This window comes from Dendrobium catenatum, unplaced genomic scaffold (assembly GCF_001605985.2).
Source record: "Dendrobium catenatum unplaced genomic scaffold, ASM160598v2 fragScaff_scaffold_1348, whole genome shotgun sequence".
Lineage (NCBI taxonomy): Eukaryota > Viridiplantae > Streptophyta > Magnoliopsida > Asparagales > Orchidaceae > Dendrobium > Dendrobium catenatum.
The window spans coordinates 21,552-44,022 of NW_021319810.1; the positions used below are offsets into that span (position 1 = coordinate 21,552).

The 22,471-nt window shown below is 38.4% G+C and overlaps 2 protein-coding genes and 1 pseudogene across 5 annotated transcripts in view; 1 reads left to right on the plus strand and 2 right to left on the minus strand.

Moving 5' to 3' along the window:
• Positions 1–4,429, plus strand: part of LOC110106758 — a 7,340-nt pseudogene extending 2,911 nt beyond the window's left edge.
• Positions 4,430–11,160: 6,731 nt separating this feature from the next.
• The window catches only part of LOC110106757 (pentatricopeptide repeat-containing protein At1g63330), a 16,474-nt gene continuing 5,163 nt past the window's right edge, over positions 11,161–22,471 (minus strand). Inside the window, exons 2-4 of one of the 4 annotated variants that reach the window (XM_028699630.1) lie at positions 18,024–18,176; positions 11,764–11,894; positions 11,161–11,557 (exon numbers count right to left, since the gene is read on the minus strand). The gene's annotated coding sequence lies outside the window, so the exon portion shown is untranslated. Of the gene's footprint in view, positions 11,895–18,023; positions 18,177–22,471 lie in introns of all 4 variants that reach the window. The other 3 variants (XM_028699629.1, XM_020836746.2, XM_020836747.2) reach the window with 3 other exon arrangements.
• LOC110106760 lies at positions 21,308–22,429 on the minus strand. The gene is made up of 3 exons (XM_020836751.1): positions 22,301–22,429; positions 21,845–22,186; positions 21,308–21,730 (listed from the first exon to the last, which is right to left on the minus strand). The coding sequence occupies exons 1-3, from the start codon at positions 22,427–22,429 to the stop codon at positions 21,308–21,310; spliced, it is 894 nt and encodes a 297-aa protein (XP_020692410.1).

The following is a 22,471-nucleotide window of genomic DNA, read 5'->3' on the forward strand; positions in this document are numbered from 1 at the left end:
GGCTTCTGGGGGGTCCCTACAAGAGGAGAGGGAGCTCTATTTATAGATTTATGGAGTGGCATGACCCGTAAATAGGTGAGAGATCAAGGATAAATGGGGAGTGGTCGGATGAATGGCCGATGTTGAATCCCTTGATCATGCACCGTTCTTTAAACATTTAAAGACCTTAATGATGTCAGAATTCAGCGATCTTGGGCTCGTTGGATTCGTCTCGTCGAGCCGCTCGATTCGAGTATAAGCTTGTTATGTTTGGAAACCGTTTGGTAATCCAATTTGTGGTTTGAATCTTCCAACAGCGCTTCGAGTCCTTGATTTGGATCCATTTGGGCTCGGATCGAGTCGAATTTGGTGTCGTATTTCCAAGATGCTCAGTTCGACTGTAAGTTTGCTGAAATCGGAGTCCGGATGGTCTCCGAATTAATTTTTGAAGTTTCCAACTTGATTTTGCATCGAGATTCGCACTCGTTTAAGATAATTTTCTGACGACGTATCAATAGTCATTTCAAAATAAATTCAACAAATTTAAAATTTATTTTGACCTATATTTATTTTTATTTAGGGTATAAAGAAATGATAGTACATATGTAATATTTTCATCATATAATAAATCTAACAATCTTAAAATTCATAACAATTAAATTTTATTCAAAATATTCCTTTTTTGGAAAAAAAATTGAATTTACTTTCAAATAAATTATATTTATAAATAATGAATTAAAAATTTTTATTATGCTCATTTTGAAAAAAAATAAAATTTCCTAGACTCATAATTATTAAATTTTAACTGAACATTTAAAATTTTAAATCCTTTGATTTATTTTAAAATGAGTGTAAATATTTATTGCATCAATCTCAAAAAAATCAAAGAAATTTAAAGCTCTCTTTTCTCCATTTTTTTCGCAACCAAAACTCTCCCTTCTCCATCCATCTTCCCGCTTAATCCTCCTTCCATCTTCCCCCTACCCATAGCCGGAAACTCCAAAACTAATCTCATCTTTCCTCTCCTATCAATCCACCCATCGCCGCCGGCCACCATTAACGACCTCTTCACCTCCAGCTCCTTCAAGAAATACACGGACCTGAAGCATCAGATCCATATAGATGACGTCGACGCCGGCGGCGGCAACGCCAAGAACCTCGAGAAATTCTTCCAAGACATTGAAATCATCAAAGAGGAAATCAAAAACTCTCGAACAACTCTATCGCCGCCTCCAAGACCTGAACGAAGAGACCAAATCAGCCCACAACGCCAAAATGATGAAATCCCTCCATTCTCGAATGGACGCCGATACAGAACAAGTTCTCCGGCGAGCCAAATCTGTGAAACAGAAGCTCGAATCTCTCGTTCGGGACAACAAAGCTAATCGAAGCATTCCTGGCTGTGAGCCGGGCTCTTCTGTAAATCGAACCAGAACTTCCGTGGTAGCTGGGCTGGGGAAAAGCTGAAGGGTCTAACGGATGAATTCCAGAACCTGCGAGCTCGGATTGAGGCTTATAAGCTGATTATCAGGAAATGGTGGGGAGAAGGTATTATACTGTTACAGGAGAAACCGGATGAAGAAACTATAGAGATTTTGATATCTAGTGGTAAAGGTGAAAGCTTTTTGCAGTAGGCGATACAGGAACAGGGGAAAGGTGAGATCTTGGAAGCCCTTGGTGAAATTCAGGAAAGGCATGATGCTGTGTGTAAAACCAGAAAATGAAGTTCGTATGTTGTGGCAGGCTTTTCAATGAGTCACGACAAGACTTAAGTGAAATTTAACGAAAATAATTTTAAAAAATTTCTAGTAAAATTCTAATCATTTTGATATATAGAACCTATAGTTAATTATGTTTAATTATGGAGTTAAAATTTTTTGAAGCCTTAAAATACCGATTTTGCCCCTAAACAAATAAATTGCCAGAATTACTTAAGTGCATGATGGACATTTGGCAATTCCAATTCCTCTTATTAGACAAAATCGAAACCCCCTCTCATTTCATTCCGCCAAACCGAGCAGAAGAAACAAAGGGGGCGGATGGAGCGTGCGGCGGTGGGGCTTCGGCGACGGGCTTTCCGGCGACTTTCTTACGGCGAGAAAATTAATCCAAATCGAAGAGGACGACGAGAGGAACATTCAGGTACGATTATTTTATAATGAATCTTTATAGATCTCAAGATTTTTGAAGACGAATTTTCTATGAATTTTCCAAATTTTATTTTTTCTTTCAAAATTTCTTTAAGAAATTAATATGGAACGTTTATGAGAGCATTTTAAGGTTAAAATCATTGAAATTTGAGGAATTTTTGGAGAAAAAGAAATTAGGGTTTTTTACCCAAAACCTAATTTCTATTAAGTGCTTTTAGAAAAAGTATTTATAAGATCCTTAGGAATGTTTTTAAAATGAAAATTTAGATTTTGGATGAAAAGCTCATTTTCACTAATTTCCTAAATTATTTAATTCGAAAATAAATTAGATAATTATAAATATGTGTTTAGGAATATTTTTAGAACAATAAATTGATAAAATTTGTGATTTATGATTTAACAAAAATTTAGATTTAATTAAATCCGAAAATTGATATTAATTTATTTAAAATTCATTAAGTGTTGTAAGAAATAATTAAAGGGAAAATGATGGGTTTAGGCTTAGGACTTAGATTCAGCCTTAATGAAGATTGAATTATGTGACACGTCTCTTTTATAAATTTTTCTTAGGTTGTGATCGTTAAAGTGTAAGGTGAAAGAACTTTTTTGAAGTAACATATCGTGCTTAAGAAAGGTAGGTACTTGCAGTGGCGGAGCCAGAAAATTTATTGAGGGGGGGCCTAAATTATTTTATTAAAATCTCCCGCTCAACTTTTTTCATCCGGACTTGAGACCGGCATAGACAGTTTTAAAATTTTTGGTTTAAAAAACAAACTACTAAACATAAATAAAATACACTTACAATTTATACCTTCTGTTCTTCATATTTTGAAATAACTGAATAATAATATCATTATCAATACAATCTAAAATTTCTTTTTCAATATAACCGATTAAAGTATCGTTCATCCACTGATCTCCAATTCGATTGCGTAGCCGATTTTTAATAATTGCCATTGCGGAAAATGCTCTTTCAACTCCTGCTGTTGCAACGGGTAGTACTAATGCCAACTTCAATAGAATGTTCTTTTTCATGAAACTTTATATGTTTAGTTGATTTATATTAGTACGCAAGAAAGACTTTATATTTGCTTATTGTTTCATACTTGAATTCTAGTTAAACCTGAAAAACAATTATATATGAATCAATTTTGAGTAAACACATATGAAATTCAGAATAACTTAAGCCCTATAAGATCTATTACAATTGCATGTGCATGTTGATCCGGAAGTGCCAAACAAATGATAATGGGGCTTGCAAAAGCTAAATGGTAAAGGAAATTGCCAAAATACTGTGTACTTGATTAGTGCAAAAATGGGTACAACTGGGACGGGTGTATAAGTTATGATTAAATATTTTATGTATACAAATGAAAGGTTAACAAGAAAAGAAAAGTTGAGGAAAGGAAAAGTTTATGAAGAATGAAAATGTTTAAGGAAATAATTAAAGAAATCTTGTATGAAAAGACTATCCAGTTTATGCATATCAATGTTTGATTTTAGTTAAAAAAAATAAAAAAATAAAAAAATGTTTGATTTTAGTTTCTCAAAGTTTCTAAATGAAAATTTCATGATAATCGTTTTATATTTTTTATTTAAGTCATGAGTTTGAGATAAATGCATGTTATCTGCTGAGCGTTACCTTTGAAAATATTTTTTCAGGAGATAAGTGATGGCTGCACGACGACCGTACACATATCGTCGTAGAGGACCTCAGGAAAAAAGGTTCTATTTTATGTTTTCTATTTGAGTCTTTATTCTGTCCCTGTGTAGATTTGAGTTTGTACCTGTGTATGAACAGTGATTTGGAGTTTATGTATTTGTGGTTTAAAAAGTTTTAGTAGTTATGTGAACAGTTTGGAACACTTTAAATTGTTGTTATAAGTGGCTCTTTCATGTTTTTGGATGATATTTATGTTCTGACATTTAAAACCTTAATGAAATTGTTTATATTTTATTTGTGTTTTCCATATGACTGACTGCTCCCTCCCTGTTAACTCGGGCTAGCAAGGTCGGGTCGTGACACTGTGCAGGATATAGAGAAGAGTTTACTGGACCTCCATCAGGTGTTTTTGGACATGGATGTGGTTGTTAAAGGATAGGGAATGCAGATTAATGATATTGAGAGCCATGTTGCTCATGTGAGCTCTTTCGTTAGGAGGGGCACGGTTGAGCTTCAGGAAGCTAAGGTTTATCAGAAGAGCTCAAGGAAATGGTATTGTCTTGCCTTCTTGCTTGGTACTGTGCTTCTTGTTATTCTTCTTGCGCCTGTTCTTATTACTTTCATTAGATCTATGTGAGATGAGGAAGATGATGAGACTGGTTTTTATTTTTGATCATTGGATTATGAAGAGGGGAGCTTGTGGAGGGAATTCATCTGTGTTGAAGTGTTATGTTCTTTCTAAATTATAAAATGCTTGCAAGACATTCATTATGTGGTAGGAAGAGAGACTGATATTTCCAACGAAAAGCATCTCGTTTGCATATAACATCAATAGCATGGTGTTGGCTAATGCTAACTCATTCATAGGATGATGATAATGTAACTTCAATCAATATTGGTTATATCTCTTAGACAATGGTGACTATGATTTTAGGTTCTATCACAATAATGATTTGTGATTTAGGGCATCTCTAAACGAAAATCCCATTTTCCACTTTAAAATGTCGTAAAACTTTAAAATACAACAGTTCATCTCCATCATGCAACATGGTAGAGTGATGGCCTATGCTTCAAGACAACTGAAAATTCATGAAAGGAACTACCCCACTCATGATTTAGAATTGACAGCTGTAGTTTTTGCACTCAAAATATGGAGACATTACCTATATGGGGTTAGATGCAAAGTGTTTATAGATCATAAGAGTCTCAAATACATTTTCAATAAAAAAGAGCTTAATTTGAGACAGAGAAGGTGGTTAGAGCTCATTAAAGATTATGACTTGGACATACAATATCATCCTGAAAAGGCAAATGTAATTGCGGATGCACTTAGCAGAAAAACTCTTGGAAATGCAAATTAGTTAATCACCCAGCAGGAACAGATAATCAGAGATATAGAAAAATTAGATATTTCAGTGGTCAATCAGAAAGAGACTAAAGATATGTTCTTAAATCAACTGTGATTCGATCTACTTTGAAGGATAGAGTGCTTAATGCATTGTCTCAAGATAAAAAATTTCATGTCATCATAAAAAAAGTGCAAGCAGGACAGTTAGAAAACTTTGTTATGGATGAAGAAGGATTATTAAATTATAATGGCATGATCTGCATTCCAACTGTTGGAAGCTTAAGAGAAGAGATATTGCAAGAAGCTCACCTCTCAACATATAAAATTCATCCATGCAATACAAAGATGTATCAGAAATTGAGAGGATTATTTTAGTGGCCATGACTAAAGAGAATTGTAAAATTTGTAGCAAAATATATTCCTTGTCAGACAATTAAAGCAGAACATCAAAAGTCAAGTGGTCAACTAAAACCCTTACCTATACCTGAGTGGAAATGGGAGGATATTGCAATGGATTTTGTGATTGGATTACCCAGGTCAAGGCAGAGTAGAGATGCAATATGGGTTGTTATTAACATATTAACCAAGTCAGCTTATTTCTTACCAATCAGGCATACAGATTCCGTGGAGAAGTTGGCAAAATTATATATTGATGAAATTGCGAGATTGCATGGAATTCCAAAATCTATAGTTTCAGACAGAGATGCTCGTTTCACTTCTAAATTGTGAAAGAAAATTCAGGAAGTTATGGGTACCATATTGACTTTCAGTACAACATTTCATCCTCAGACAGATGGGCGATCAGGAAGGACAATTCAAACTTTGGAGGATTTATTGAGATTAAGTGTTTTAGATTTTGGAGGAAATTGGGAGACTCACATACCGTTGAATGAATTTGCTTACAATAACATTTTTCAAGCTAGCATTGGAATGGCACCCTACGAGGCTCTTTATGGAAGAAAATGCAAAACACCCTTGTGTTGGGTAGAAACTGGTGAAAGAAAGGTAATTGGAACTGAACTGGTGGATGAGGCAACTAGCAAATCAGATTGATCAGAGACAGACTAAAAGCAGTTCAAGACAGGCAACGAAAGTATTATGATGCAAAACACTGACTAGTTGAGTTTGAAGTAAGAGAATTTGTTTTCTTAAAAGCTAGCTCAATGAAAGGTGCATGTGCAAAGGTTTGGAAAGACAGAAAAATTGAGCCCAAGGTTTATAGGCCCTTTTGAAATCATACAGAGGATTGGAAATATGGCTTATAGATTGGATCTACCAGTGTATATGCAAGGAATTCATAATGTGTTTCATATATCAGTACTTCGGAAGTATGTGTCAGATGAGTCAAAGAGAATCCTGTCAAAATCAATTGACTTACTGCCTGATTTAAAATATGTTGAGGAACCTTAACGAATACTGGATTATGATGTAAAACAGTTGAGGCAAAAGACAATACCTTTCGTGAAGATTTTATAGAAACATGGAACAAAAAGATATGCCACCTGGGAGAAAGAAGCAGAAATGAAAAGTAAATATCCCCATTTATTCAACTAAGGTATGTTTTCTTACTTAATTTAATTTCGAGGACGAAATTTTATAAGTATGAGAGATTATAATGAACCGAATGGGTGGCCAGTTCAACCGAACCGACCAACCCCTTTTAATAGTCGCGACTCCAATAGGAGTCAGGACGATTTACGCGAACGCGAAACAGAGGGCGGGGAGGGCGAATGACCGAAGGTCTACGAGGAGAATTTTTGGAGTTTTGATTTGTTGTTTTTAGCTATCCAACGCATTTGGGGATATGATTTAGCGGCTCATCTCCTTTCCTATTGTTAAGAAGTGATAGATTTGAAAGAAATTTCAACGAAAGTGAGGAATAACCGAGGGAAGGAAGGAATAAGGTTTGTTAAGTTTTTCTTTTCAATTTTATCTATAAATTGTATCATTTTTACTCCATTTAAAGCAAAGGATAATTTCTAAAAGGGGAGAAAGCAGTTTGGAAGCAAGAAGAAGAGAATTTGAAAAAGGAAAGAGGAAGAAATTGAGATTCGAAATATTTCCTCGTTGTTAGTAAAAAGTCCTTTTAGATAAATTTTCTTAGATTTATTATTAAATTTGTTTTATGAAAAATGTTGTTATTTAATGTTATAAATTTTGGAAAGAAAGAAATCAAGTGGTACAAGTTGGGTTTTTCAAGGAATTCAACAAGAATAAATTTTGTGGTTGTACCTTAAAAAAGAAAAGGAAAAGGTTGTACCTTAGGTACATTTAGACGGTGCTCCTATATTAATTAAATGAGAAAAGAAATAATTATTAAAGCAAAGTATTTTATATATGCAAATGAAAATGTTATGAGATATATAAATGAAATGAAATGAATAAAGAAAAGAAATGTATACCTTTGGTTAACTGAATAGATTTAACTATTTCATTAATAATGATAATTACCCACTGAGCTTACACTGTAAACTCAAACCCCCTAAATTAATGTTTCAGGTAAATCCCTAAAGAAGAAGAAATGACTTAAAGATAAGATTTTGTCTATAGAAGACGGCATGCAACTAACAACAGGTAATTCATGATTTGTGTATTAGTGGCTCTTCAGTAAGATAGAGAAAATTGTGTTTTTTTTTTTTTATGAATTGAATAGATTATTTCAACCGTCGGACTTTTAGTTCCCGTCTCGTTAAATTGAGCATCCGATCCGAGTCGTGACAGTCTAGACAAGAAAAGTCGGCTAAAGAAGCGGGCGACAAAGACAAATGAGAAGGTACTGGCAACAAAGCTACACTATCAAAGTCATTTGGAGGCCAATGACAGAGTTAGTTTAAGTAGATGCTATCATTCTTAATTTTTTTGTAAGCATAGAGATGGGGTAAGTTGAAACTATGCCGTCATCATACTCCTAAAAATGACATTTCATTGGTCAATGCCATGCTATTGACATTGCACAAATAGGAAAGAGCTTTGTGGATTTCTCCTAGTCCATGTGCAAGGTCTTAGAAGCATCTTGGAGATATTGATCAAATCAAGCTGTTTAAAGAACATGTTTGCTTTGTGTAGGCAACGACCAATGCACATGCACACTCTCCATATCATCAATTTCACCTTAACGAGCTACCACTTGTGAAGAGATTTCTATGCCCAATCATTCTTCACAGGAAGATTCAGAATATTCTTCACATAAAACGAGTGTGCAATATATAGTGTTTCTCAATTGAAGTACAGTCATATATTACCGGCCCTAAAAATTGCTATGAATAAAGGCCTTGCAGAATGCTTGTGTTGGAGCTTTCATAATAGATTTGAATTACTTAAAGCACATTTTAAGCTCACCTTTTTTTTCATCAACTGGAGTTGCCTTTAAAGACATTCCAAAAATCAATTGGAGTTGTCTTTAAACTTATATTGGGTCGCCTATATGTCGAAATAAAGTTTCTATCATCAAATAAGTTTGTTTTAAGCGATATTTCTTTCTATGAAAAGTAAAATTCCTCCATAAGATGATGCAAATGAAATCACATGATTTTCTTCTAAAATAATTTTTCAAGAATTCTTTTACAAACATTCATATATGTGGCATTATCAAGGTATTTCCTTCATGTCAACTATGAATGAGAAGTAGTAGATCAAAGGGCCTCTCATGCAAAGCATAAAATAACAAACATGGTAATTGATTATTAAAAAGGTGGTTAATGACTATCTGTTAAAGGGGGCAATCATTGTTTGAACTTTGACAAGTGGTGAATGACCCTTTCAACGGGCCGTGTGTGGATAGAGAACCACACTTTGAAGCATCCATAGATAAATGCGGGATGATTTTAGCCGATTATAACAACACTGTAAATGTCAACATGCACATCCTCATGGGAATGTATAGAGGATTACCCTCAAATAAATTGATTAGCTTCTTGAAGAGGCCTCACAAATTAGCTAGTACATGCTCCTAACCAATCAGAGTGATTCATCCATCATCAAGAGGTTGAAAAGAGGATTTCTTCTATTTGTCAATAGGTGCGGTAGGTGATTAGCATAAACTAATAAACAAAAGAGATTGATCCGATATTGTTGATAAGAGGATGGAGACCTGGTCAAGCCCAAATTTAGGTTAAGCGGGCAGCATTGATGTCAAGCAACCAGCACCACCTGTGTCACGTCATGATTATTCGACAAGTTTTAAGCTGGCTGTGGAACCAGCATTATCTCTAATTTAAAAAAAAAATAATTATTAACGCAATGAGGGAATAATCTAATTGGCGATGATTGTTAAGAGTTTCATTTAGTATGTTGACATGAAAAATAATTTGTTTGTTGCTTCTCATCAAACCCAAGGAAAAAAAAAATCTACAGCAGCAAATGCCAGAGAATTAGCCCTCAGCTTAAGGAATATTTTGAGATAAATGGCTTATGATGAATGTGATGCATAGAGATCACAGTTGTTCATAGAAGATGTGCGACTTTAGGATATTCTATGTGCACTTTTAGGATTTATTGTGGCCAAATGAGGGCACACCAATGACAATCAAGGCTGGCGATATGGTCCTTAGCGAGATATTAGATCCGTCGGTCCCCAAACAGCAATCCTTGTGGGGGCACAAACCCATACCAGGAGAAGGACAAGCCTATATGAGGAGGACTGATGTGATGCAAGTTTGGAGTTACACAAGATTATAAAAGATAATTTACTAATAGATTAACCGTTATAAAATCATGCATCCATTCAAAGTTGGTTACAATAGTTCTCCGTATTACACTTGCTTAGGCAAAGAGTTGCATGGAAATTAACCAGACAATTTAATCAAATACAAAGGGGGGAAGTAATGTTAAAAAGCTTACAACATGAATCTAAAAATTAATAATGAGTTGTTCACCTTGAGGACCTACTCTCTTTTCTACGATTCTAGGTTGAGCAGAGGAAGATCATCCACGCTAGAAATGAAGTCGCCACTAGGAGGGAGGAGCCGAGGAACGTAGTTATTGGGAAGGTACTCGGAGGTGGAGGTGGCACGGGAGGATGACCGTTGATGATCCACTCGTAGTCTGAAAATTGAAAATCGACGGCGTCCACAAGGGTGGGGAGGATTCGATTCAAGTAATCTTCGATGGTGTCGTCAAAGCCAAATCCAACGTCGAAGAAAGGAGATCGAATGACATGGATGTATCCGTAGATGTCGTATTCGAGCCCGTGATCAACCTCAGGATCCACCATACATGACGATGAAATACTTTGGCGGATGAGTTTGATGGTAGAATAGTCTTCTCTTGGTGGAGTTCCACAACACAAAGAGAAGAAGAAGAGAGTGACGCACTGAAATTATTTCAAGTTGAGGTAAATAAGAGGGAATAAATTTGAGAATTTCAAATTAATTCCAAAAGGGGAGGGGTGGGGCGGTAATAGGAGAGAAATTTTGGGATGATTTTGTGGAGATTGAGAATTAATTGGGAGAGAAAAAGCCAAAGAAGGGGGCCGGCCAAGCATAGAGAGGGAGAGAAGAATTAGAATTAAGTAGAGGGGGCCCACATGGCTAAACAAGGATTTGAATAAAATCTGAAATATATTTCAAATTTTTATAACAGGGAAGTTTCCTAATAAGAGGGCTATTAATTAGGATTAATTTGAATTTCAAATTCAAATTGAAATCTACTTAATATGGAGGCCTCAAATTAAGGAATTATTTTAGAAAAGTAGTAAATGACTCAAGGAAAAATTGAAATTTGAATTCTTGATCCGGGGGGGGCGGTGGCAAGCCTGAAAGGCTGCAATGGTTTGGCGGCCAGGCCTCTTGGCCGGCGGGCAGCTGGCGGCCAGATGGGAGGGGCGACGGGATGGAGGTTTGGGGAGAGGATTGTGAGGGGAAATTCAAGGGAGGGAAGGTCACGGTCTTGGGAAGAGAATGAAAGAAATTCAAGCATGCAAACCACAAGTCTTTCTCCACTAGAACTCACGAAGAGATCTAAGACGCTCTCTCCTCAAGAACTCACCAAGAGATCAAGAGGAGATTGGGAACTCACAAAGAGAACAACAAAATAAAATATTTTCATTCATCAATAATCAATCCTCATACAAGATACAAAAGCCATATATATAGGCTCTACATGACAACTAATAAAAAAGACTAACATGCCCCTTGGGCTACAAAAGCAATCAACTACCCATAAGGGCAAAAATGGAAAAACTGAAAAAAGAAATGCATAATACATAAAATGCTAATACAAATAAGCATCAATAGTAAAGGCTCTCCATCATGGCCATCGATCTCCTGTCTCGTCTCTGATAAACGCGCCGAAATATCCTGTCGATGTCCCCATCACAGACCAGTCCAATTTATGTCATTCATGGCTGTTTGGGTTATTTTTCTAACCTCTTGTAGTTTGTTTGGAGGTCAATCAGGTAAATTTAGACTTACTTGGGTACTAATTCAATCAAATTGAGTTGTAGTTAGTTTTTCTTTTCAAGATGCTGAGGTCTTCATAATCCGCATAAAAAAAATTTACCATATAAGATAGGGGTTTTTATGACCCTAACACAATGATAAACACATTTATGATTCATCATATGGAAACAACATGCTAAGATCTAGAAAACAATATGAAGGCCGTATAAGGGTTTGATCTTGTACCTCAAACTTCAGTTAGTGATTCTCAGCAAAATCTTGAGGACAATATCCAGCAGGAAAACCGTTTCAAGCAAAATGGATGGTGGAATTGTTTATGGGCTTTTAGAAAGCCTTGATTTCAAACCTGTGACAAACTGGTTCATTAACTTAAAGAACTTTTTTAAATGAACGTAAATACAAAGATATTTGCCAGCAAGTAAAAATAAGTTAAATATTCCAAGAGGCAGGCATAAATTAAACAAAATAAGAGCCGATTTTTCTCAAATCTAATGCTTTATCAATCAAATTAGGAAATGGTTAATTTAATTGAACAACGAAAATATGAAACATGGAAAACATAATGTTATTACAATCAGAAGAATCAGTTAATATGCTTGAAAATGGGAAGAAAAGTTCAAAAAATCACTATAATTTAACTAAAGCTAGTTTTCTCTGTTCACAGCCTCAACGTTGATAAAAAATCCAACAAATTTTGTGTCAAAGCTAGTTAAATCAGAGCATGCTTTCACCGACAAAATTTGTTTCTAACATCACCAAAAACTTTCTTAAAAATAATTCTATAGAAGATTGTTCCAGCAGGAAGAGGGCTGGGCGAAATCAGGAAGGGAGCCAAGGGGAGCGTTCAGCTAGCCTTGTGGGCCCAGGGGAGATATCATGAATTATGGAAGGAGAAGAAATCAAGATGAACTATTTAGGAAGATTTTCTAATTATGTTTATTGTGTTTAGGAAGGTTTTAATTATTTCAGAAGGTTTCTTAAATTATGTTTATGTTATTTAGGAAGGTTCTATTGGTGTTATTATGTGCTATGGCTATTTAAGAGAAAGTTTTATCTAGTGTTAGGGCATGAGATAATTTGTGTTTACTGTAGTTTAATTTTGGAGAGCTTTCTAGCGGCATCTAGGGTTCGTGGGAGAGCTGATCTACCTCTTGAATAGTAGATCAATTGTATATTTCTTTGTTGTTGAAGAAATAATCAAATTTCAGCCCTAATCTTTGGATTCCTGCATTTTATTTATTGCATACTTGTTGTTTTTACTTCCAAAACACATCAAATTGGTATCATAATGAGTTTTTGGATAGATGGCATCAAAGAAGATGGATGCATTTGAAGTCGAAATGGAGCAAATCAAATTCAGGGTGGAGGAGAAGTTTCCAACCATCGAAGGAAGATTTTCAACCATGGAGGTAAGGTTTTAATCCATGGAAAATTGATTTGGAGGGTTGGAGGTGATGATGATGAAGCTCTTGGAGATGCAATCAAAAATTCCACTGGCGATTCCGATGGCTAATCCTAACCAAGGTTTGACCAGGATTCCCTTGACCGAATTGAAGGGAAAGGAGATCGGATGGGAGGAGTTCAACAAGGAGAGTTTCTTTCATCAAGAGCCATCTCTTGGGACTCTGATAAGGGGCGTATCAGGGTTTTCGGATGAGTGGACAGCAAGGAGAGAATTTTTTGGTGGATGTGGTAGGGTGGTCGACCACTATGGGAGGCTTTTCGGGCAAGGGGAGTGGGCCATCAGAGAAAGAGGTGGTCAAAAAACATCTCATAGGCTCCGATAAGGGGCGGAATAGGTTTTTCGAATGTGGGGACAATAGGAAGGGAGTGTTGTGGTGGAGATAGTGAGGTGGCCAACCACTATGAGAGGTCTTTTGAGCATGTGAAGTGGACGACTGGAGGAGGGGGACAAGCCAAGCCATGGAGATTGGGTCATGTGAGGTAGATGGAGGAAAAGTGGGATTCCCACCCTCGATACATGTGAGAAAAATGGATGGATCACGACATCCGCTACACTTGAGGAGGAAGAAGCTATTGGGGCGGTGGCACTGCTAGGGTAAGGAAGTTGAAGATGCAGGTATTCAGAAGAATGGATGCCCATGGGTGAGTATATCGGTTGGAGAGGTATTTCGTAGTGAATGGTTTGAGAGAGGAGGAGAAGCTTATAGCCGCAGGGCTATATCTGGAAGGGAAAGCCCTCACCTAGTTCCAATGGAGGCAGGCTAGATATTCAATCCATTCATGGGAGGGGTTTAAAGATTGCTTGTTGGAACATTTCCAAGCCATGCAGAAAGGAAACCTACACGAACAATTCCTTGTCGTGCCTCAGTAAGGGACCATCATAAAGTACAGGGAGAGATTTGAGTTGCTATCGGGGCAGTTGAGGGAAGTCTCAGAGACGGTGTTGAAGAAAATTTTCATGAAAAACCACAAACCCGGCATACGAGTGGGCCTCTGATTAATGAGACCAAGGGGGTGAAGGAGACGATGGAGCTAGCCTAGATAGCAGATGATCGGAGACATATGGAGAGGATCGGTAAGAGCAGAGAAGTGAGAGGCTCTTACATTAGTATCTCAACTGGCACCGAAAACTCAGACGGTGTCATTTCAGCAGGAGGCACCAAGGGAGAAGAGTGGGAGAGTTCGTCCTGGGCCGAACTTCAAGCGCCTCACAGAGGCAGAGGTGCAGGACAAGAGAGTGAAGGATTTGTGCTTCCACTGTGATGAAAATTATGCACCAGGCCATCGATGCAAGGACCGCACACTCCATATCCTTATGGTTTGTCATGAGGAGCGGGTTGACAATGAGGATCTGGTGGAAAAAATAAAAGAGGGAGGGGAGCACCTACACCTTAATGTGGCAAAAGTGTCCCTTAATTCAGTGGTGAGATTTTGATGCGGACATCCGACGGTGGGCATTAATCAAAGGAAGAGACCAAGATCGACGGTCGAGATCCCTTCATTTTATCTTATTTTATTAATTGTAATTTTTATTTAATTATGCATTTTTTCTTTTTTTACCTTACTTAAGGGATTTTTTATGTAAGCCCAAGGGGCAAAATTATCTTTTAGTTTCTTTTAAGGCCTATATATAGAGGTCAATGCTCTTGTATTAGAAAATGATGGATTATTAATAAAATTTTGTTTGCACTTATGTTCTTTGGGAAGAACCTTGGGTGAAATTCCTATGGGAGGAATTCAAAGTTTCCACCAGCTGCAGGATAGGTCCGGGCTCGTGGCGTGAAGTCCCTTAGAGAAGGGCAACGTATCACCCGTTAGTCTTCGGAAGAGTTCAAGGCTCGCGGTTTTATCTTTTATCTTTTGTTTTTGTTCATTCTTGTTGCTCCTAGTCATCATCTTCATTCTCTCTCTACTTCCACCAAACCGGCCCTAGCTCCACCACCAATTACGGCCAAGCCTCAAGCCACCGGCCCTCCCTCACAAACGCCCCACCACCGACCACAAGGTCCCCCAAACCCCACCTCCCTAACTCACGGTTAAACCCCATCCACCCTCCTTCCCATTCGGCTCTCCATCTTCAAACCGCCACATCCAAAGCCATAACCCTAGTTAGCCACCGGCCTTCCCCTCCCCTTGGATCAAAATCAATTATTTGTTTATTTCCAAAGTAGAGCATGACGATTAGGAGGGAAATCGAATTCAAAATCTAATTTCTATTTCAGAATTTGAATTCTTTCCTAAATCGAAATAATTTATATTAGGAAACCACTCAATTCTTGGATCTAACTTTAAATTAAAATTAAGAGGAATATTTTGCCCATCAATTCCTCCTAATTTTAGGCGAGACCACTTAAGGAAACTTATCCAATCAATCCCTACTCCAAGCAAACCGCCGGCGACCACTCAACTTTAATTTGAATTTTCAAATTCCATTGGCTCTTAATTACTTTCCTAAAATATCTCAATAACAATTAGGAAAGAGCTTTTATTTGAATTCAATTAATTTTGAATTTCAAATACTTTCTTTTTGTTAGAAGCCAATTAGGAAGCCTCCAAATTAAATCAAACCTGAAATATAATTTCAGATTTGATCCCAATCATTATTTAAATCCTTGGGCCCACACACAATGAACCTAGACAACTATTTTCCCTCCTAAGATGGCCGCCCCCCTCTCTCCTTTATTCTCTCTCCAATCTAATTAAATCCCTATAACTTCCTCTCCTTAATTCACACCCAATCCCAATCAAAGCTGCCGCCCATCCCTTTTTCCCTCCAACCAAATTAAACTCTTTCCTTTTAACCCTCAAATTAATTTCCCTTCATCCTCCCTAACCCTACTTGCCTCCTCCAATCCCTCCCTCACGGCCCCCATTCCTTTCCAATCAAATTCCTGCTAGCTATCCACTTTTCCAGCAAGGTGACGGGTTGTTCTGCACCCTGGGAGATCACAAACTGCTGTTCAGAAGATCCCATCGGTCTACAGAAGCTGTCCAAGCTTTCATAAGCAATTGTAGGTGGCTGGCCAGAATTTTTTAAGTACCAAAGTTGCTATCTAGCAATCTTGGCAATCTCCTATTGCTGTCCCGCTGTCTCTAAATTTCAGATTGTTGTCCAGCTGCATCCAGAAAGCTCGTGGTGGCTGTCTACTTCCTCTCAAACAACCAAATGATCACCAGAGCTTTGTAATTCCTATTTCTTTGGTCATCCTTGCATCATTCAAGCAGTAACGGCAGGAATGTACCAACCATGGTGGATTTCAATGGCCTTCTTCCTCCTTGCAAGGCGTGACTTTCTGTGTGCTCCAGTGTTCTTATGCAAAGTGCCTGATTTTACTGCTTTGACAATTGCTGAATAAGCCTTCGCAATCAGTTCTTCAACTGAACTGATTTCTTCAGCTTTGGCATCTGGCTTCTTTTTTTTTTTTAAGAATATCAAGCTCTTATGCATGTATGTTCTACATCAGATTTACTCCAAATCACACTATAAAGGTGAAGGGACAAGGAGCAGCAAGTGGTAGTCTTGGTGGATAGCAGGACTACTCATAAATTCATCTCAAACCGGATTGTAGACCGGTTGGGATTGAAGTTGGTGGACAAAGGGAGCTTTAAAGTAATGATGAGAACATGAAAGGTAGAGAGGAGCATGAAGCAAGTGTTAATACTCTAGGGCCTACAGATTATAGAGGATTTTATTCCCTTGAAATTGGGATGCGCTGATGTGATCATAGGGATGAAGTAGTTACAGAAAAAAGGGGAAGCAAAAGTGGACTGAAAATCTTTGATGATGGAGATTCAGGTGGAAAAGGTGCATGGTGCTACGAGGAGATGTTAGCCTGTGCAGACTGCATAACCATGGTTTTGAATTACTGCAGAACTATGGTTTCATTCAAAACCATGGTCAAAGCGATACAGGGGGTAGGGCTAGAAGACTTGGAGGAGTTACAAAAAGATGATTAGGTTCCAGAGATAGTCCAGACACTCTTGCAACAATAAAGGAGAGATGTTTAGAAAGGTTTCCTAATTATGTTTATCATGTTTAGAAATTTTGAATTGTTTAAGAATGTTTCTTAAATTATATTTATGCTATTTAGGAATTCTCATTTATGTTATTGTGTGTTAGGGCAATTTAAGAGAAAACATTTGATAGGAAATACTTGAGTTCGTAAGCAACCCTAAGGGAATACTTAAGTTCGCAAGCAAACCTATCACTAATTGGAGAAAAACAGCGAGAAATTAGCAAAATCTGGGCTAAATCAACCCCAAAATGATAGATTGCAATAAGGGAAGCAAAGTAAAAACAATACGAAAGCAAGATACAAGTGATCCTCAATTCGAGAGGAGGATCGTCTCTCCCAAATCCCTAGACAAGAGAGTCTAGAGCCCAAACGCCAAGAAACCCTAATTCTCAATCAATCAAAACATAAACATCCCTAATTCCCTCATGCACTTTAATACCCAAACCTTCGTAATACAATTTCCCTCCTAAACCCAAGCCCCTCCCCCTCTATTCAATTTTCAAAAGTAATTAGATGGGGCGGGCCCCATCCATTTTGGCGGAACAACTAAAGGAGGCGGCTTTGTTCCGCCTCCTATAATGGATTTGAGCCGGTCTGTTGACCGGCTGGGCCGGTTCTATGTGAACCGACGTAACAAAATTTTCTGGGGTTAGGGCATGAGATAATTTGTGTCTGTTATAGTTTATTTTCGAGAGCTTCCTAGCGGTGTCTAGAGTTCGTGGGAGAGCTTATCTATCTCTGGAATAGAAGATCAATTGTATATTTCTTTCTTGTTGAAGAGAATCAAATTTCAACCCTAATATTTGGATTCTAGCATTTTCCTTATTGCCTACTTGCTGTTTTTACTTCCAAAATGCATAAAAAAATTGCTTTTATGAGGTCGAAGGGAAAATGCAATGTTCAAAGTAGACCTTGAGGCCTTCTATTTTTTTTAATCGTGAAGCATCTTTTTTCATTTTGCACAATCAAATCCAATGTTCATTTTAGCGTGTCATATGCAAATACCTCCACTAACTCGATGAACAATGAAGACTGACTTCTTGATCTCAAGCAAATTGACGTCTAAAGAAGCTGATACACATGCTTCAATCTCTTAAAATGCTCCAGCACTTTAAGGCCAGCTTGCAACATATGACAGCCATGACTGTGCAGGTTTACCTTCATAAGAAAAAAATAAGTTTAGCATCCACAAATGATTAGCTGAATTATTAAATAGCCAATGGCAAAAAAAATTCAGGAATAAGAACTATTAACAAATTTTCAGACATGTAATATAATTAGCAGTCCGCTAGATAATGTCATAAGAATTTTTAACATATGTAAATTGAGAAACAATATTTTGTTCTAAACAATTGATAGAGTGGCAGGGGTTGTAATTTTGTAGAACAGTGAGGATATTTTCTGATTGCAAGGGATTTGACCCGAATTTGATCCTGGAGTTTCAGAATGTGTACCGCTACCATAAATTAGTTGTACATGAAAAAACATAATATATTGTTCCTACATTCCTTAAGGTTTTAGAAAAGTATTACTTAGATCCATGTTAGGAAATACTTGAAGATTTCAAGTAAACCCTAACAAAAGAGATGAAAACAGCAAATCGCTTCTCGAATTCAATGGGAAATCAGCAAATAGCAATGTTTATTGGTGAAAACAAAACTAACAAAAGAAACAAAACAAGATACAATTGATCCTCAATTCGAGAGGAGGATCATTCTCTCTCAATCCCTAGACGAATCCGATGCACAAGACACCAAGAATAAAACTCCAAAATTAGCCACAAAACAAAGCATAACCCTAACCCTAAACAACTCTTACTATTTAATTCATTAATTCCCTAATTTCAAACTCTTTATTCCAAATTTCCCTCCCAAACCAAGCTGCCCTCCTCTCCATCCCTAATTGGCTGCCTAATGGGGTCCACTAGCTTGGGCAGCAAAGCTAAAGGGGGCAGTTTTGTCCGCCTCTTGTAAACAAGAGCCGACCCCCCTTGGGCCGACTGGGCCGGTTTAGTGAGAACCGGCCTAACAATACCACCCTCCCACCGAATCACCTTTTCCTCAAGGTGAAAGGAGGAAAAGTGGAAAACTAATGCTTCACCCTCTCATAAGGCTCCCATGTCGCCTCATAATCTGGAAGATCCTTCCACTTGATCAACACCTTTTTTGCCCCTCCTCCCTGGCGCACCCCTTGTAACTTAAAAGGTTCCAACATCACCTCCAAGTCCTCTGTTAACGTCACTGGTAGCTCAAAACTGGTTGCATGCTCCCTATTCGCCCTCATTAGCTTTGAGACATGGAAAACAGGGTGTATGTTTGTTGTTGAAGGCAATTTCAGCCTGTATGCCACCTGCCCAATTCTCTTCAGTACCTCAAAAGGCCCAAAATACCTTGGTGCAAGCTTCTCATTCCTTCTGTTGGCGACAGTCCTCTACCTATAAGGTCGGAGTTTTAAGAATACCCTTTCCCCCATCTCAAATTAAATATCCTTCCTATGTCCATCGACATGTTTCTTCATAATTTGTTGGGCCCTCAATAAATGCCTCTTTAATTCTTCCAACACCCGATCCCTTTCCTCCAAATATTGCTCTACTGACGATACCGAGATGCTTTATGCCCAAAATGCACCAAGTGAGGAGGATCCCTTCCATATAACACCTTGAATGGGGTCATCTTAGAAGTAGAATGATATGAAGTGTTGTACCAATATTCTGCCCCTGCCAACCACTTTGCCCACTGCTTGGATGTCTCTGAAACAAAGCATCGTAAGTATGTTTCCAAACTTCTATAGACCACTTCTGTCTAACCATCTGTCTGTGGTTGGCATGCAGTGCTCCTTTTCAGTATTGCCCCTTGTAGCCTGAATAACTCCGTCCAAAAATGGCTGAGAAACACCTTATCTCAATCTGATACTATAGACTCTAGTATCCCATGCAAGTGGACCACTTCCCTAATAAAAGTTGATGCCACTTTCACAGTGGTGTAGGGATGTCGCAGGGGAATGAAATGAGCATACTTGCTCAATCTATCCACTACCACCAAGATCACTATAAACTCCTCTGATCTGGGTAATCCATCTATAAAGTCCATGATACCTCCTCCCACATCCGACTTGGTAAAGCTAAATGTTGTAGCAAGCCTCCTGGAGATATGGCCATGTACTTGTTCCTCTAATTGATCTCACATCTAGCAACCATCTCCTCCACATCCTTATGCATCCACTTCCAATACAACTCTGAGGCAAGTCTCTTGTACGTCTTTTGCGCCCCTGAATGGCCCTCAACCGCGCTCCCATGGAATTCCTGGAGTAGGTGTGGGATATGGACTGATGTCCTAGGCAACACAAATCTCTCTTGATACAACAGCCTCTCTCCATCTAGAGAATACCCTAGGTGGTTATTCCCTTCCTTCCTCAAATCCGCCCTAATCCTTCCCAACTCATACCATGCACTCTCCTCCTTGATAGTCTCCCAATCTAACATCAACGGGACCGACACTTCTATCGCCTACAACTCCCCTACACACCTGGATAATGCATCGGCTGCCTTGCTCTCCATTCCTAGAATATATTGTATTTCAAAATCATACCCAAGCAACTCAGAAAATCATCTTTGATGCTCTTCAGTCACCATCCTCTGCTCCAGCAAGTACTTCAGGATCCTTTGATATGTCATAACAATGAAGTATCGACCTAACAAGTAGGATCGCAACTTCTGGATGGTTAACACAATGGTCATCAACTCCCTCTTATTTACTTATTTCAACCTGGCCCTAGCTGTCATACCTGGTTGAAATAAGCAATGGGTTGACGACTCTGCATGAGTACTGCCCCCAATCCATATCCTGAGGGCATATATATCCACTATAAAAACCTGAGTGAAGTCTGGTAGGGCCAAAACTGGTACAGGGGTCATGGCCTTCTTCAAGCTCTCAATAACTGTTGTGGCCGCCTCTCCCCATAAGAATTCATCCTTCTTTAACTGCTCTATCAGTGGCCATGCTATGGTGTTGTACCCTTTCATAAACCTCCTATAATATCCTGTTAATCTCAGAAATTCCCTCAACTCCATAAGATTTTTGGGCACTGGCCATCTTAACATAGCCTCAATTTTCGTCTGATCTGCCACCACCTCCTCCTTAGAGATGATATGCCCCAAATACTTCACACTGGCCTCAGCAGAGCAACATTTCTTCATATTTGCCCTCGGTTGGTGCTCCTTTAACACCTCTAGCACTCTCCTCAAATGCTCCTAGTAATTCTCCTCTGTCCTGCTATAAATCAGGATATCATCAAAAAATACCAACACATACTATCTTAGGTAGGGTCTGAAGACCTTGTTCATGAGGGACTAAAAGTGGTAGGGGCGTTGTGAGACCAAAAGGCATCACTAGGAACTCATAATGTATTTCATGAGTCTTGAAAGCAGTATTTGACACATCCTCTCTTTTCATCCTGATCTGGCGATATCCTAACTTCAAATATATCTTAGAGAAGATAATTGTCCCACTCAACTCATCCAGTAACTCATCTATCACTGGAATATGAAACTTATCTGGCACCGTTTCTTTATTCACTGCCCTGTAGTCTACACAAAACCTCCAACCCCCATCTTTCTTTCTAACCAGTAACACTGGGCTCGAAAAAGGACTAACACTGAGCATGATGATCCCTGCTTCCAGCATCTCTCTGATCAACCTTTCAATCTCATCATTCTGAAATTGAGAATAGCGGTAGGGCCTGATGCTGATGGGTTATGCCCCTTCCTTCAATGTGATAGCATGCTCCTGCTCTATTGGTGGTGGCAATCCTTGGGGTGGCTAAAAAACCTCACTGAACTGCTGAATCAATGGATGTACTGCAAGCAGAACCTCCTCTCCCTCCTCCAGCCTGATCCCCTCCAACCTGTATAGTTCCACCAGATATCCTTCCCCCACCTCCTGTATGCTCCTCACCATGGTCTTAAGTAAAACCATTGCTTTCTCATCTATCATTGGAATTTGAAACTTATCTGGCACCATTTCTTTATTCACTGCCCTGTAGTCTACACAAAACCTCCAACTCCCATCTTTCTTTCTAACTAGTAACACTGGGCTCGAAAAAGAACTAACACTAAGCATGATGATCCATGCTTCCAGCATCTCTCTGATCAACCTTTCAATCTCATCCTTCTGAAATTGAGAATAGCGGTAGGGCCTGATGCTGATGGGTTACGCCCCTTCCTTCAATGTGATAGCATGCTCCTGCTCTTTTGGTGGTGGAAATCCTTGGGGTGGCTAAAAAACCTCACTGAACTGCTGAATCAATGGATGTACTGCAAGCAGAACCTCCTCTCCCTCCTCCAGCCTGATCCCCTCCAACCTGTATAGTTCCACCAGATATCCTTCCCCCACCTCCTGTATGCTCCTCACCATGGTCTTAAGTAAAACCATTGCTTTGGAGAGCCATGTATCTCC

Bases quoted from the DNA above. Each gene is read 5' to 3' on its own strand.
- LOC110106760 (XM_020836751.1), bottom strand. From the start codon at position 22,429: ATGGTGAGGAGCATACAGGAGGTGGGGGAAGGATATCTGGTGGAACTA. The intron at 22,187-22,300 runs GTTTTTTAGCCA...TCTCAATTTCAG, and splicing joins TGATTCAGCAGTTCAGTGAG to AAGGATGAGATTGAAAGGTT. The intron at 21,731-21,844 runs GTTTTTTAGCCA...TCTCAATTTCAG, and splicing joins TGATTCAGCAGTTCAGTGAG to AATGATGAGATTGAAAGGTT.